The sequence below is a fragment of the Esox lucius genome, chromosome 2, assembly GCF_011004845.1.
Source record: "Esox lucius isolate fEsoLuc1 chromosome 2, fEsoLuc1.pri, whole genome shotgun sequence".
Classification (NCBI taxonomy): domain Eukaryota; kingdom Metazoa; phylum Chordata; class Actinopteri; order Esociformes; family Esocidae; genus Esox; species Esox lucius.
This window is the reverse complement of record NC_047570.1, coordinates 19,924,897-19,937,110: the sequence shown is the minus strand read 5'-3', so window position 1 is coordinate 19,937,110 and position 12,214 is coordinate 19,924,897. Positions and strand designations below refer to the sequence as shown.

General features: G+C 38.1%; 1 protein-coding gene across 1 annotated transcript; it reads right to left on the bottom strand.

Moving 5' to 3' along the window:
- Positions 1 to 11,521, bottom strand: tollip (toll interacting protein). The gene is given in 6 exon segments (NM_001303801.1): positions 1 to 762; positions 3,388 to 3,475; positions 3,591 to 3,743; positions 5,910 to 6,092; positions 6,189 to 6,338; positions 11,317 to 11,521. Coding segments are annotated over 6 exon segments (828 nt in total). The 5' UTR covers positions 11,350 to 11,521; the 3' UTR covers positions 1 to 541.
- Positions 11,522 to 12,214: the final 693 nt, after the last annotated feature.

Here is a 12,214-nt window from a genome sequence, read left to right as displayed (position 1 = left end):
GAATATAATCACTTATTTAATTTTAAAATGTGAAGACACGCGGTGCAAAGCATGTTTAGAACTACAAGAGGCTGCGTATATATAATACATAGAACACGTATGCGGAAGACATCACTTGTGAAAACACAAAAAGAAGACTGGATACAGGGCTCTATAAAATGTATTTTACAATAAGTGCTTTCTCAATTATCACAGGACCTACTCCTTTCATTACCACCACAAAACACCGCATCAATGTCAATTGTAATGTAGAATTGAGAAGTTAACCAGGCATCACAACACGTATGACTAGATAAACCCAGTTGTTCCAATCCCAGAGGTGGAATGGGAACAAAGCTAAAGTATGCATTGTTTCATTACACATTAAATTATACAGATACACTGTAACAAAAATGATAAGAATTGTTGGATTTGCTTTTGTGAGACAGTTGAGAGCTTGCAGGCCTGAGTGCATATTTACAAAATGTGCAGAGTGTTGTGGCTGTGGCTGGGAATGGGCAATGTTCTAGCCGCCACAATGGCTTTACTTGTAGCTCCACTGTTACAGCTCCTCTGTCATCTGAAGCAGAGAGTTGATGGCAGCATCCTTGTTACCTTGCTGGGCCTCAATCACAGTGCGAATCACCTCTCTGTCCAGATTAGGGAACATGTCCTGCAGTGCTTTAAGATCTTCCTCGCTACAGGGTGCCTCCTGTGGGGTGACAGTGGGTGCTGCAGGCATTCCCATTGGCACCATTCCTGGGCTGTATGCAGTAGGCACTCCTGAGAAAAGCAAATCAGAACAATCTCCTGATAAATAAAGGTCAACAGTTTTTAAAGCTGAGAGACATTTTAGGGGAACCAGACTTACTGGCCACACCTCCAGGCACATTTGTAATTGTTTTGGGTTTTGTTCATTAAATGGCAGAGGCGCTCCATCATGTTTAATTATATTTTTCTTAAAAAAGACAACCAAGCATGTTTAAACACAAAATGTGATGAATCACTTCAGTTAAATACTGCCCCATTTCCAAATAATTTGTGACGCTGTGTAAAATGCAAATAAAAACAGAATGCAGCAATGCGCACATCATTTGTCCCTATATTTAACTGAAAACAGTACAAAGAAAACATTACAAAGGCCTAATCCATTCTTGATTGATATAGGATTTGAGCTGCTCCCTTTGTGTCTTTTGTTTGTTTCATAACGTGCCAAATGTTTTCAATGGGTGACAGGTCTGGACTGCAGTTTAGCACCCAGACTCTTCTACTACGGAGCCATGCTGTTGTAATACGCACAGAATGTGGTTTGACATTGTTTTGCTGAAATGAGCAAGCCTTCCCTGAAAAAGACATCATCTGGATGGCAGCATATGTTGCTCCAAAACCTGTATATATTGTTCAGCCACAATAGTGCTTTCACAGATATGCAAGTCAACCATACCATGTGCACTAACGCACCCCCACACAACCAAGGATGCTGGCTTTTGAACTGTGTGCTGATAACAACACGGATGGTCCCCTTTTATTTTTTGCCCGGAAGACACTGCGTCAAAGATTCACAAAAATAATTTCTAATTTTGATTTGCCAGGCTACAGGACAGTTTTGAACTTCGCCTCAGTACATCTTAAATGAGCTCATGCCCAGAGAAGGCGGCGGTGTTCCTGGATCTTGTTTATATATGGTCTCATCATTACATGGTAGATTTTTAACTTGCATTTCTGGATGCTGCAACGTAATGTGTTCACAGACAATGGTTATCGGAAGTATTCCTGAGCTCATGCAGTGATTTCCACTGCAGAATCGTGTCTGTTAATGCAGTGCCGTCTGTAGTCCTGAAGATCACAGCCATCCAATATTGTTTTTTCGAACCTGTCTCTTGCGTAGAGATTTCTCTGGATTCTCTGAATTTTTTAAGGATATTATGTACCGTAGATTGAGATCCCCAAATGTTTCAATTTTATGTTAAGAAACTTTATTCTTAAATTGGTGCACTATTTGCCCATGCAGTCTTTCACAGTGGTGAACCCCTCCCCATATTTACTGCTGAAAGACTCATCCACCTTGGGATGCTCTTTTTAAACCCAATTATGTTACTGACCAGTTGCCAACTAACATAATAATTTCTGAGATGTTCCACCTGTTCTTTTTTTTGCATTACACAACTTTTCCAGTCTTTTGTTGCCCCTGTCCCAGCTTTTTCTAAATGTGCTAGCATCAAATTCAAAGTGGGCATATATTTTTCAAGGAACAATAAAATTGTTCAATTTCATTGTACTATTTTCTATTGAATATAGGGTTTAAATTATTTGCATTCAGGTTTTATTTCCATTTTACACAGAATCACAACTTCATTGTAAACGGGGTTGTATATACACAATAGAAACAGACTCTGGGAGGGGACCTAGTGGAGCCCTGAGCAGCAGCTTTAGTTTAAAGGGGAATGAAGACAAATAGATAGAAATAATTGTTGGGCTGTTTATCTAAGCATGCCGTATTCTGAACAGAGAAAACGGACATACAGTAATACGGAGGCAATTACACCATTATTTAACATTAATGTGTCAGCTCCATTACAGATTATTGATTGGACATGGAACTGAACAGTTTATATCCTCCAAAATGCTTTGTTTACTATTAGCCAAAGCAAGAAATTATTTAAGACAATTGTCTGAGACACCCTCTTCCAGGAATTGAATGAGAAATAGCATTTTATTTTCTTGTAACAGATGTCTCTTTCCATTCAGGAAATTGCAAGACACTGAATTTCACATACAGTGTCTTGCAAAAGTATTCAAACCCCTGACCAATTCTTTTATATTACTGAATTACATTGAATTTAGGTTCTGTTAGATTATATTTGTCCCACGAAAACTCAAAATTACTAAATATTAAGGTGACTTGGTGTAATGTTAAATATTTCTTAGACAAAAGAAACAGTGTATAATTAGTGTTTCATAACACTGAACACATTTGTTTCGTAACACATTTGTTGAAGTGCTTCAGCTTGGCTGGAGAGCAAACAGACTTTGTTTCACATGTTTAGGCAATGCTTAAAATGTGGAAAGTATTCCAAATGTATGACAGTATTACCCTAATTTGCTTATTTAGCTTAAATTAACCATAACAGTATCTCTTGAGCCATTCAAGTTAGATGTAGATGTAGTTCTCCCTAAGTTGTGCTCTTCCCTCAGATTCAGATGGATGGGGTTAAGGAAGTATTACCACTTCCAAATTAAAAGACAGAGCAATAGAACCCAGCATTCCACGAGTGTGGTGGACATGGGTTGGTCAAGGTTTCCTACACACGTTACTGTAATGAAAGATGTCTGTGCCATTTGACTTAGTCTACAGCCTTAGATGGCTGCAGGGTCTCTGTCAAAAGTGGAGAGTATGGTTCTACTCACCTGCAATGGGTATGTATCCTACTCCCTGTTGATAGACAGTGGGCATGAGGACCACTGGTGGAGACATGTGCATACCTGCTGGCATGTTCTGAACCATGAAGGTCAAGTAGAAGAGATAAGGGTTGTTAGTTTAAATCAACCAAATTTTGTTTGTCAATCTCCACAATGTGTATCCCAATACACTGGATGTTTCATGAACTCACAGCAAAAGACATGACCAAGTTGATCATGCCCTCCTTGTCGTCTCCTTGTCTGCCGCTGAGGCTGTACCACTCATCAACCACACTGCCCTCTCTCAGGCCTTCTGGGATGGTCACGTGTGTCCATGCAATTCTGTCATCCATGGAGAATGCCCTCTGGAAAAGTGACAAGCGGTTCTATGTACTATTTTGCAATTCTTTCTTAGAAATCAGCTAATACTGTTCAATAAAAAATAGGACTTCAGGTAGAATAACAGAGAACCTTAATAAAGAGTACAGAGTGTCTGTGCCTGAGTACAGAGCTCCAGACTAGCATTTTCCTCTAGTGGCACTGATGCCACTGATTTTTTTCAGTTGGTGGCACCCACTGGTACATGGTTTGGACACCAGCACATGACTGAAAAAACACCCTCTGGCATGGTTATCTTTTCTGTTGATGCCATCTGGTCAAGCAAAAACCCTTTTCAACCCGAATGATTGCAAAAATATTTACTGCCCAACATTAACTCTGATCAATTAGAAGAGGGAAAGGGACAGAGCTCTGAACCATCCATTGATTAAACTGATGGTGATCATATTCAACTTGGAGCATTCTAACTGCATTCTAGTTTGTTTTGGTCACAAACTTATCTGTTTGATTTCCACTATGAACAAGAGCAATGGAAGGAAGGACAAACCTAAGCCTCAATGCACCATTGTGTGAAATGTTCCAGGTTTATATAAGGGAATGGATTTGAATTACACATACTATAAAGCATGTGTTAGCATAAGACAGCACTGAATGACTTCGTCAGAATCAGGTACTTAGTCTGTTACTAATTTGATTCAAAATATTTTTGTTTAATTTCCTTAATTAAATCTACATTGTTTTATATTATTTGTAACAGGTTCATGACCTACAGCTACATACCTGTTGGCTATAAAAGCTATAAAATACCGTGGTGCTCATGCCGAGCACACACATGGTACATGGATCATGCACACTGCTCACGTGTGGCGTACGACATAAGGCTCCACCACGGCTAGGTTTTCAGGGAGAACCCCCACAGACAGAAGTGTGGTTGCCTCCATTACCACCACATCCTCCTTACTGGGGCAGCTGAAAATGTCTAATCTTTTATATTTTGGCTTAGAAATTTGCAGAAATACAACACTTGTTATTAGAAATACTTTTTTTCTTCAGGAAACATTACACAGCATACATATTTGTTATGTGTTTTATGGTGTATATTGTTTATGAACAGATTAGTTTATAACATGAATTTGGTATTTAATTATTTATTTTCCTAATGGCTTGTTCAAGAACTGCATGTCTGTAAGGTTACCAAGTGGTGCACAAGTCCCCTCAAGCACTGTTTATACTATTCATCTGCACAAATATACATTTTACATTAAAGCCGTTACTTATAAGTTTTTTTATTATGTTTTATATTATGTTTGGCTTTATGTATATGATAACCAATGAGAAAAAATAATTAGCGACGAGAAAAGTAAATAAGGAATTGTAAAACCTATATCGAATGGCAATATTGAGTATATCGTAAGACATTGCAATATTTTGTTATGGTGATCAAAGAATCAAGATAATATTGCATTACAAACATCCCTAACGCTATTGCAAAACAGATTTAAGGTATATTTGACAATGCAAGTTGTAATATTTACAGTACATGTACATACACAACGCAAGAGGAACTGATATGAACTTACTGAACTAAGTGCATTTTAGGAAACCCCCCTAGGCAAAGGGGGGGGGTTTGCTCCCCTACATCTATTATTTTAATTATAACTACAATTCCTTTCACCCTTCATTTATTTGAATTCCCTGCCACCAATGACTGAAATTAATCTGATTAATGCACCTGCTCAACCATCAAACTATTGCTTCAAAGTATGCTATAACACAAAGATTATGATACAGTAGTTGTGATGTGCTTCTCACTGACAAAAATATTTGAAATGATTCACATTGATGACCATAATAATGCTGAATTACTACTAATTATGAAGCACTGTGTTATTGTAAATGATAAATGATTTGGGTTATTCTTGCACTCATAATGTTCCATATACTGAATTATGAGTCTATATAAGACTGCATAACAATGCTTATACAGTTAAATTAATCCTGTATAATACATGATACAAATGGGTGTTAAATAAAGTGTTACCCCAACTAAAATGTATCAATTATTCTGCATTGCTGCAAACCCTTCTTAAACTACTGATCACATTTTCATAATCATTACTTGTATTGGTACATGTGGGAACTGAACTCAACCCTGGTGTTGCAAGCGCCATGGTGTACCCTCTGAGGTTTACCTCATCAAAGATCTCCAGGTAGAATGAGTCTACTCCAGGCGGGACAGTGCACTGGATAACCTTGTTCCATCGTGGATTCTTTGCACCATTATGGGCTGTGGGTGTTTCATAAACAGCATAACCTAGTCGGACTCTGCAGTAAGGGTCCATGCGTGTCATACCATAATTTTTAGCAAGCTTGGCCTAGAGAAAATAGGGAGATGAGTGATTTAGAACAAACAATGTCACTGCATTCAAATTTGTCAAACCAAAAAAGAAATCACAGTCAGGACACTCCACCTGGACCACGGTGATGCTGAGTCGTCCAACAGTGCCCAGTGATCCCCCATACTGTAACTGCTGCGCTGCTTGAGCATCCAGCTGAACTTGTTGCTGCTGCTGGGTGGGAGTAATACGTAGGAAGTCCTGGGGCAACTCCCCAATGTATACCTTGACAGAGGAAAGGTAAGAAAGTGAGAAAATGAAAACCACACCATAAGGAAAATCAGGTCACTATACAAGATTACATCCTCAACTTGGCTTACTATGCATCTTCATCAGATATGGCTTTGGCTATACCTCTCCTATGGTTGATTAAAAATTACATTTTGATTAGATAAATATTCTTGAAAAGGCTTTAGATAAAATGGCTTACATCTGTGCTCTGGGGAATATTCCAAAAAAGGCAGTGAGAGCTGTCAAACTACCATTTTAGAAATCTCAGAATTCCCAAAACATATAGCTTGATTAGAAACAAGAGCTTGATCTGATTCACATACATATGTTATGCCCACAAACTACTGTTGGGGAGTTGTGAATTTCATGTAGTTCAACCACAATTTGCAGCAGTTTGATGGAGTGATTTTAGTAGTTAACTACTTTTAGCCATGTAGTGGTGTAGTTAACTAGAGAAACTACAAACTACATTCTTTGCACAGAAAAAGAAAAGCAGAAATGTATTTTAAAAGTTCCATGTTACGGAAATGGGGTTTGGCTTTTCCTGTGTAATCACTGTAGAACGTTACTGCCATCTCTCCTCCAGATCCACGCACCACATATATTCTCTAGTGATGGAAGTGCAATAGACCAAACAATATATGCAGTTCATTGGTCAAACCCTATTGTGTGTTTTTTCCAGTTCATTATTAGAGTTTCAGCAGTTCACTGGTGAAGAGTAACAGACACACGGGATCATCAGGGACCTTTCACATCCATGCCATAAACTGTTTGCTCTCCTACCATCAGGCAGGCGGTACAGGCCTTTTCGATCCCAAACCAGCAGGCTCAGGAACAGTTTCTTCCCATTTCTCCCCTCCTCTATTTGCACTTCCGCTCAGATGCTAACCGCATTTCATTGTACTGTACTTGTATTGTCCAATGACAATAAAGTTGAATCTAATCTAATAGATTTTGTTCAACTTTACTCAACCTACAAAAAAGATAACCTGTTTAAAACGCAATACAAACAGCCAATCAAGTATGAGCAATAAGCCAACGACACTGCATGCATGTTCATGTATGTGCCACACACATCACTGATAGAGTGTGTTGAGTTAATGATTAAGAGAGAAGTCGTTTCCATGGCGAAAGCAATTTGAAAGTAAGATAAGGGATGAAGAAATTGTGATTAAAAAAGGAAGTACAACATTGGTAATATGGCAGCGGTTAGTCTTTTTAAAAGAGTACCACCCTATGGAGTTCACCAAGACTTTCTTTCTACAGCCTCTTTCTTTGTTTGAAATATCCAAATTCTGCCAGATGCTTCGTCAGTATGCAGTCCAAAAATTATGTTAGCATGACAGATTAGATTTTTTGAGTTATTATCCGCTAGCAATGCAGCTGTTGTAACTCAGGGTGCTCAATTTCAATTGATGAATTTGGACGATGCTACAAATGCTAATTCCAGACTGTGACAGAGGTCAATAATGGATTATCGTGAAAAGAAACTCCATGGGCTTTTTAAGAACAACTCAGGGCAATCGTTATATCACCCAAATATGAATCTAGGTCGAACTATCACTTTAAGTGGGATGAAGAGTGGAGTTAAACTATAAAAAGGTAAATACTGATTGCTAACAATATTGTGGCCAAAAGCCAAAAACCATACATATACTTTAATATACATTAGATGCCTTAAACGTTAAATGTTTAATATAACCCCTTTTCCAGTAAAATGTAAAGAAAAACTGAATGCAATGATTTGCAATTAATTTAAACCCTATATTCAACAGAAAATAGTAAAAAGTCAATATATCAATTGTTTCAGAGAAATCTCTGTATGCAAGCGACAAGGCTGAAAACCAATATCGGACGGCCGTGATCTTTGGGCCCTTAGGTGGCACTGCATTAAATACAGACACAATTCTGTAGTGGGCATCACTCCATGGGCTCAGGAACACTTCAGAAAACCCCTGCCTGTGAACACGGTACATTGCCGCATCCACATATGCAGCAAGTTAAAACTCAACCATGCAAAGAATAAACCATATATAAACAAGATCCAGAAACACTGCCGCCTTCCCTAGGCCACAGCTCATTTTAGATGGACTGAGGCAAAGTGGAAAACTGTCCTGGGAATCAAAATTTGAAATTATTTTTGGGATTCACCCGTCTGGCAAGAGGGACCGTCTGGCATGTTATCAGCACACATTTCAAAAGCCAGCAACCAAGATGGTATGGATCTATGGTGCATTAGTGCACATGGCATGGGTAACTTGTACATCTGTGAAGGCACCATTAATGCTAAACAATACAAACAGGATGTGAAGCAACATATGCTGCCATCCAGATTATGTCCTTTTCAGGGAAGGCCTTGCTAATTTCAGCAAGAAAATGCCAAACCACATTCTGCACATAATACAACAACATGGCTCCGTAGTAAGGGTCTGGGTGCTAAACTGCCTGCAGTCCAGACCTGTCACCCATTGAAAAGATGTGGCACATTATGAAATGAAAAATAAGACAAAGGAGTCCTTGAACTGTTGAGCAGCTCAAATCCTATATCAAGCAAGAATGGGAATATATTTCACTTTCAAAACTACAGCAATTGGTCTCTTGGTTCCTTAGTTACAGAGTTGATGCAACACAGGGGTAAACATGCCCATGTCCTAACTTTTTTGAAACTTGTTCCTGGCATCAAATAAAAAATGGGCATATATATTTCCAAAAACAATAAAATTTCTCAGTTTCAACATTTTATAGGCCTATGTTGCTTCTGTACAATTTTCAATTAAATATAGGGATTTAATGACATGAAGATCATTGAATTCTGTTTTCACTTGCATTTTACACAGTGTCCCAACTTTTTTGGGAACTGGGTTGTACTTTAAAATGTATAAATGATTTACAACAGACCCCAGTCTATCAGGTTAAACAACTTCACCTCATCCACCCTGATCACTAGTGTTCCACAAGGCTGTGTGCTGAGCCCTCTCCTGCACTCCCTCTTGACCCACAACTGCATTCCTGTACACAGTTCCAACACCATCGTCAAGTTCGCAGACGATACCACGGTGGTAGGCCTGATCAGTGACAATGACGAGTCAGCCAACATAGAAGAAGACACGCGCCTGGCTTCTACGGCCTCTTTCTACCATTTTGCTAATAGCCCATCGACGAGACAACAAAAGGTTTCCAGTGATGTTAGACCCAAACAACAAACATTAAAAGAACATTAAAAAGCATTTTTCGCAATTACACCATATGAAAAAACAACCATTGGTACAATATATGGGCAAAAATATGTGCACACCCGACCATAACACCTATATTAGCTCAATGGACATCCCATTCCAAAACTATGGCCATTAATATGCAGTTGGCCCCCACTTTGCAGCTTTAACAACCGCCAGTTCTGGGAAGGCTTTCCATAAGATTTTGGAGTGCTTCTGTGGGAATTTGTGCCCATTCAGCCAAAAGAGCATTCATGAGTTCAGCCACTGACAACTTTTATTGTGTTCTACCTCATGTTGCTATTACTTAGTGTAGTAAAAGTGACAGATGTTTCTTTTTTTTTTGCGAAAGTCTTCTCCTGTTCTGTTGTGCTTATCCTATTTGTTTGTGTGTGATTCAGTTCAATAACATATGGCAATGTTTTCAGATAGATCATTTTCTTTACCTGAAAGCCAATTGTATTGCACTAAAATAAACATAAAATGTAACCACCTTTGAGCAAGTAAACATTATTATTTTTTAGATATGCTGGAGTACTCAAGCACTAAATAACTGGAAATTCCCATTCACAGGGTATATAGATATTTAATATGCATGACAGTGGTTATTTCTATATTAAGGAAATACAACAGTTATAAAGATATCATATGTCACTTTTGTCATGTGTTTCTATTGTTGCTGGTTTAGAACAGGTCCCAAGTAAGATGGCGGACAAATTGCTCCATTCTGATGTATGGGGCACTATGACTATGGCCTATCTAGAGTTATTCTAATATCTATGGTGGTTACACTATTACACGTAATGTATTTAACTTTGATTCATATTAGATTGCGATTCACTGGTACGTAAGCTACGATGCATGTCAAGTTCTGAGTGACATCTGCCTCAGCAATTCTATGTAAACGATGTTATCCCCTAAAACATAAAATATGACATCATCTGTTTAGCTTGGTCTGTTACTCAGAAAAAAACGTTAGCTGGATGCAAACGATGTTCTCCCCTACAGAAATATCCACAAAACAAAAATCTGTCTGGGCTAGATAACTAGGAAGGTCATCATTTCAATAGTCCTAAAACGCTTTCCATTACAGCAACGCACAAGTAAGCTAGCAGTAAGCCTCTATAATACGTTAGTTAGCGTTTGCGTGGGCCATCAGGGCTAGTTGGATATTTGTTTGGTCATTATAGTTCGTTATCTAGCTACGGGTGTTTTAGTGTTCAACTGTAATATAACGAATGACTATAGTCACATGAATCAAGATCACTTTTAAGAAAATCTAAAATGACTGAAGAGACGAATCATTGTTTTCAGGATATTTCAAATGTTGTTCTTTAACGTGTTAATTGTGACAAGCATAGACCCCAACGGCGTTCACATAGTTGTTTGTCATTGTTTTCAGGAGATTTCTAAAATCTGTTTCTTTTTTGACGGGTCACCATTATTCAATGCGTCGAATAGCGTTACTTAATGTTTATGTGCAAGGACCCAAACGGCGTTCGATATTACATCGCTAGCTAACGTTGGCAACATTATTAACAAACGTCATGGTGTTTTTTGCACGAAACGTTAGCTACATATCTACGATAGTTAGAGTTAGGCTGGTCAACTTTGACTAAAATTAAAAGTAATTATTTATAAGTATCTAAAAGATCCTCATATGTTTAATGTGTTCAAAGACGTAGTAGCTAACTTCGTAAACAAAGTGGTGACTTGGGAGTAAGATTAGCTACCCAGCTAGCTAACGTTATATTTACCTGTCCCCGTTGGGTGCTTATGGTAGTAGCCATTCGGTTTTGAGGTTGTTCAGTTTTCCAATAATGACAGCCTACTGTAACCGTGTAGCTACAGTTAGTTAGTTAGCAAAACAAGGAGAATGAATAGCAATCTTGTTAGCTAACAAAAAGTAAACAAATGAAAACCCGCTAGCTACTGTAGTCTCTTGCCAACAAACAATCCTACAAAAAATCTTAACAGCTTCTTGTCAGCAACGCTGAAAAGTACTCCAAAATAAAAGTCCTCACGAAATAGTAAAACTGTTCATTACCTCGATCTATTCGCAACATGAATTAGGCCTAGTCATTATGTTCTCCACTAAAAATTATGTTGACTTTTGAAGTGAGTCTAAATAAAACGCCAGCAACACGTGTAAAATATCAACACTGGTTATTGTTTGCCTCGATAACTGTAAATCATTTCTTCCACCCTACTTCAAGCAATCCAGAATTGATACAATGTCATCAGTCAAATGCAGGGTGCTTTTTCTACTACCCTCTCTCCTCTGGTAAAACTAATGTTTTACCAGACAACACCTGCATAAAGACTACTGGAACAATGTGCCAAATTGCTCATTATACATTTATAATATTCCTAATGTGAAGCAATGTTAATGGGTTGTTAAATTATTATACTTCACAACTGACTACATATTAAAATACATTAAGTATAGAATTTGCAGTGCACATTGTACATATAATATGCAGTACATACAGTACATTTTAAGCTACACACTGTGCACCCATGAAAGTGGGTACTTATAGAATACAATTCTGATGAGTTTGAAAATATAGTGTCCTTGCTCTTATTATAGGTCTTTCAATAGCTAGCCACAATAATGTTTTGGCTCATTATGAGAAGGCCTATTAGACATACATA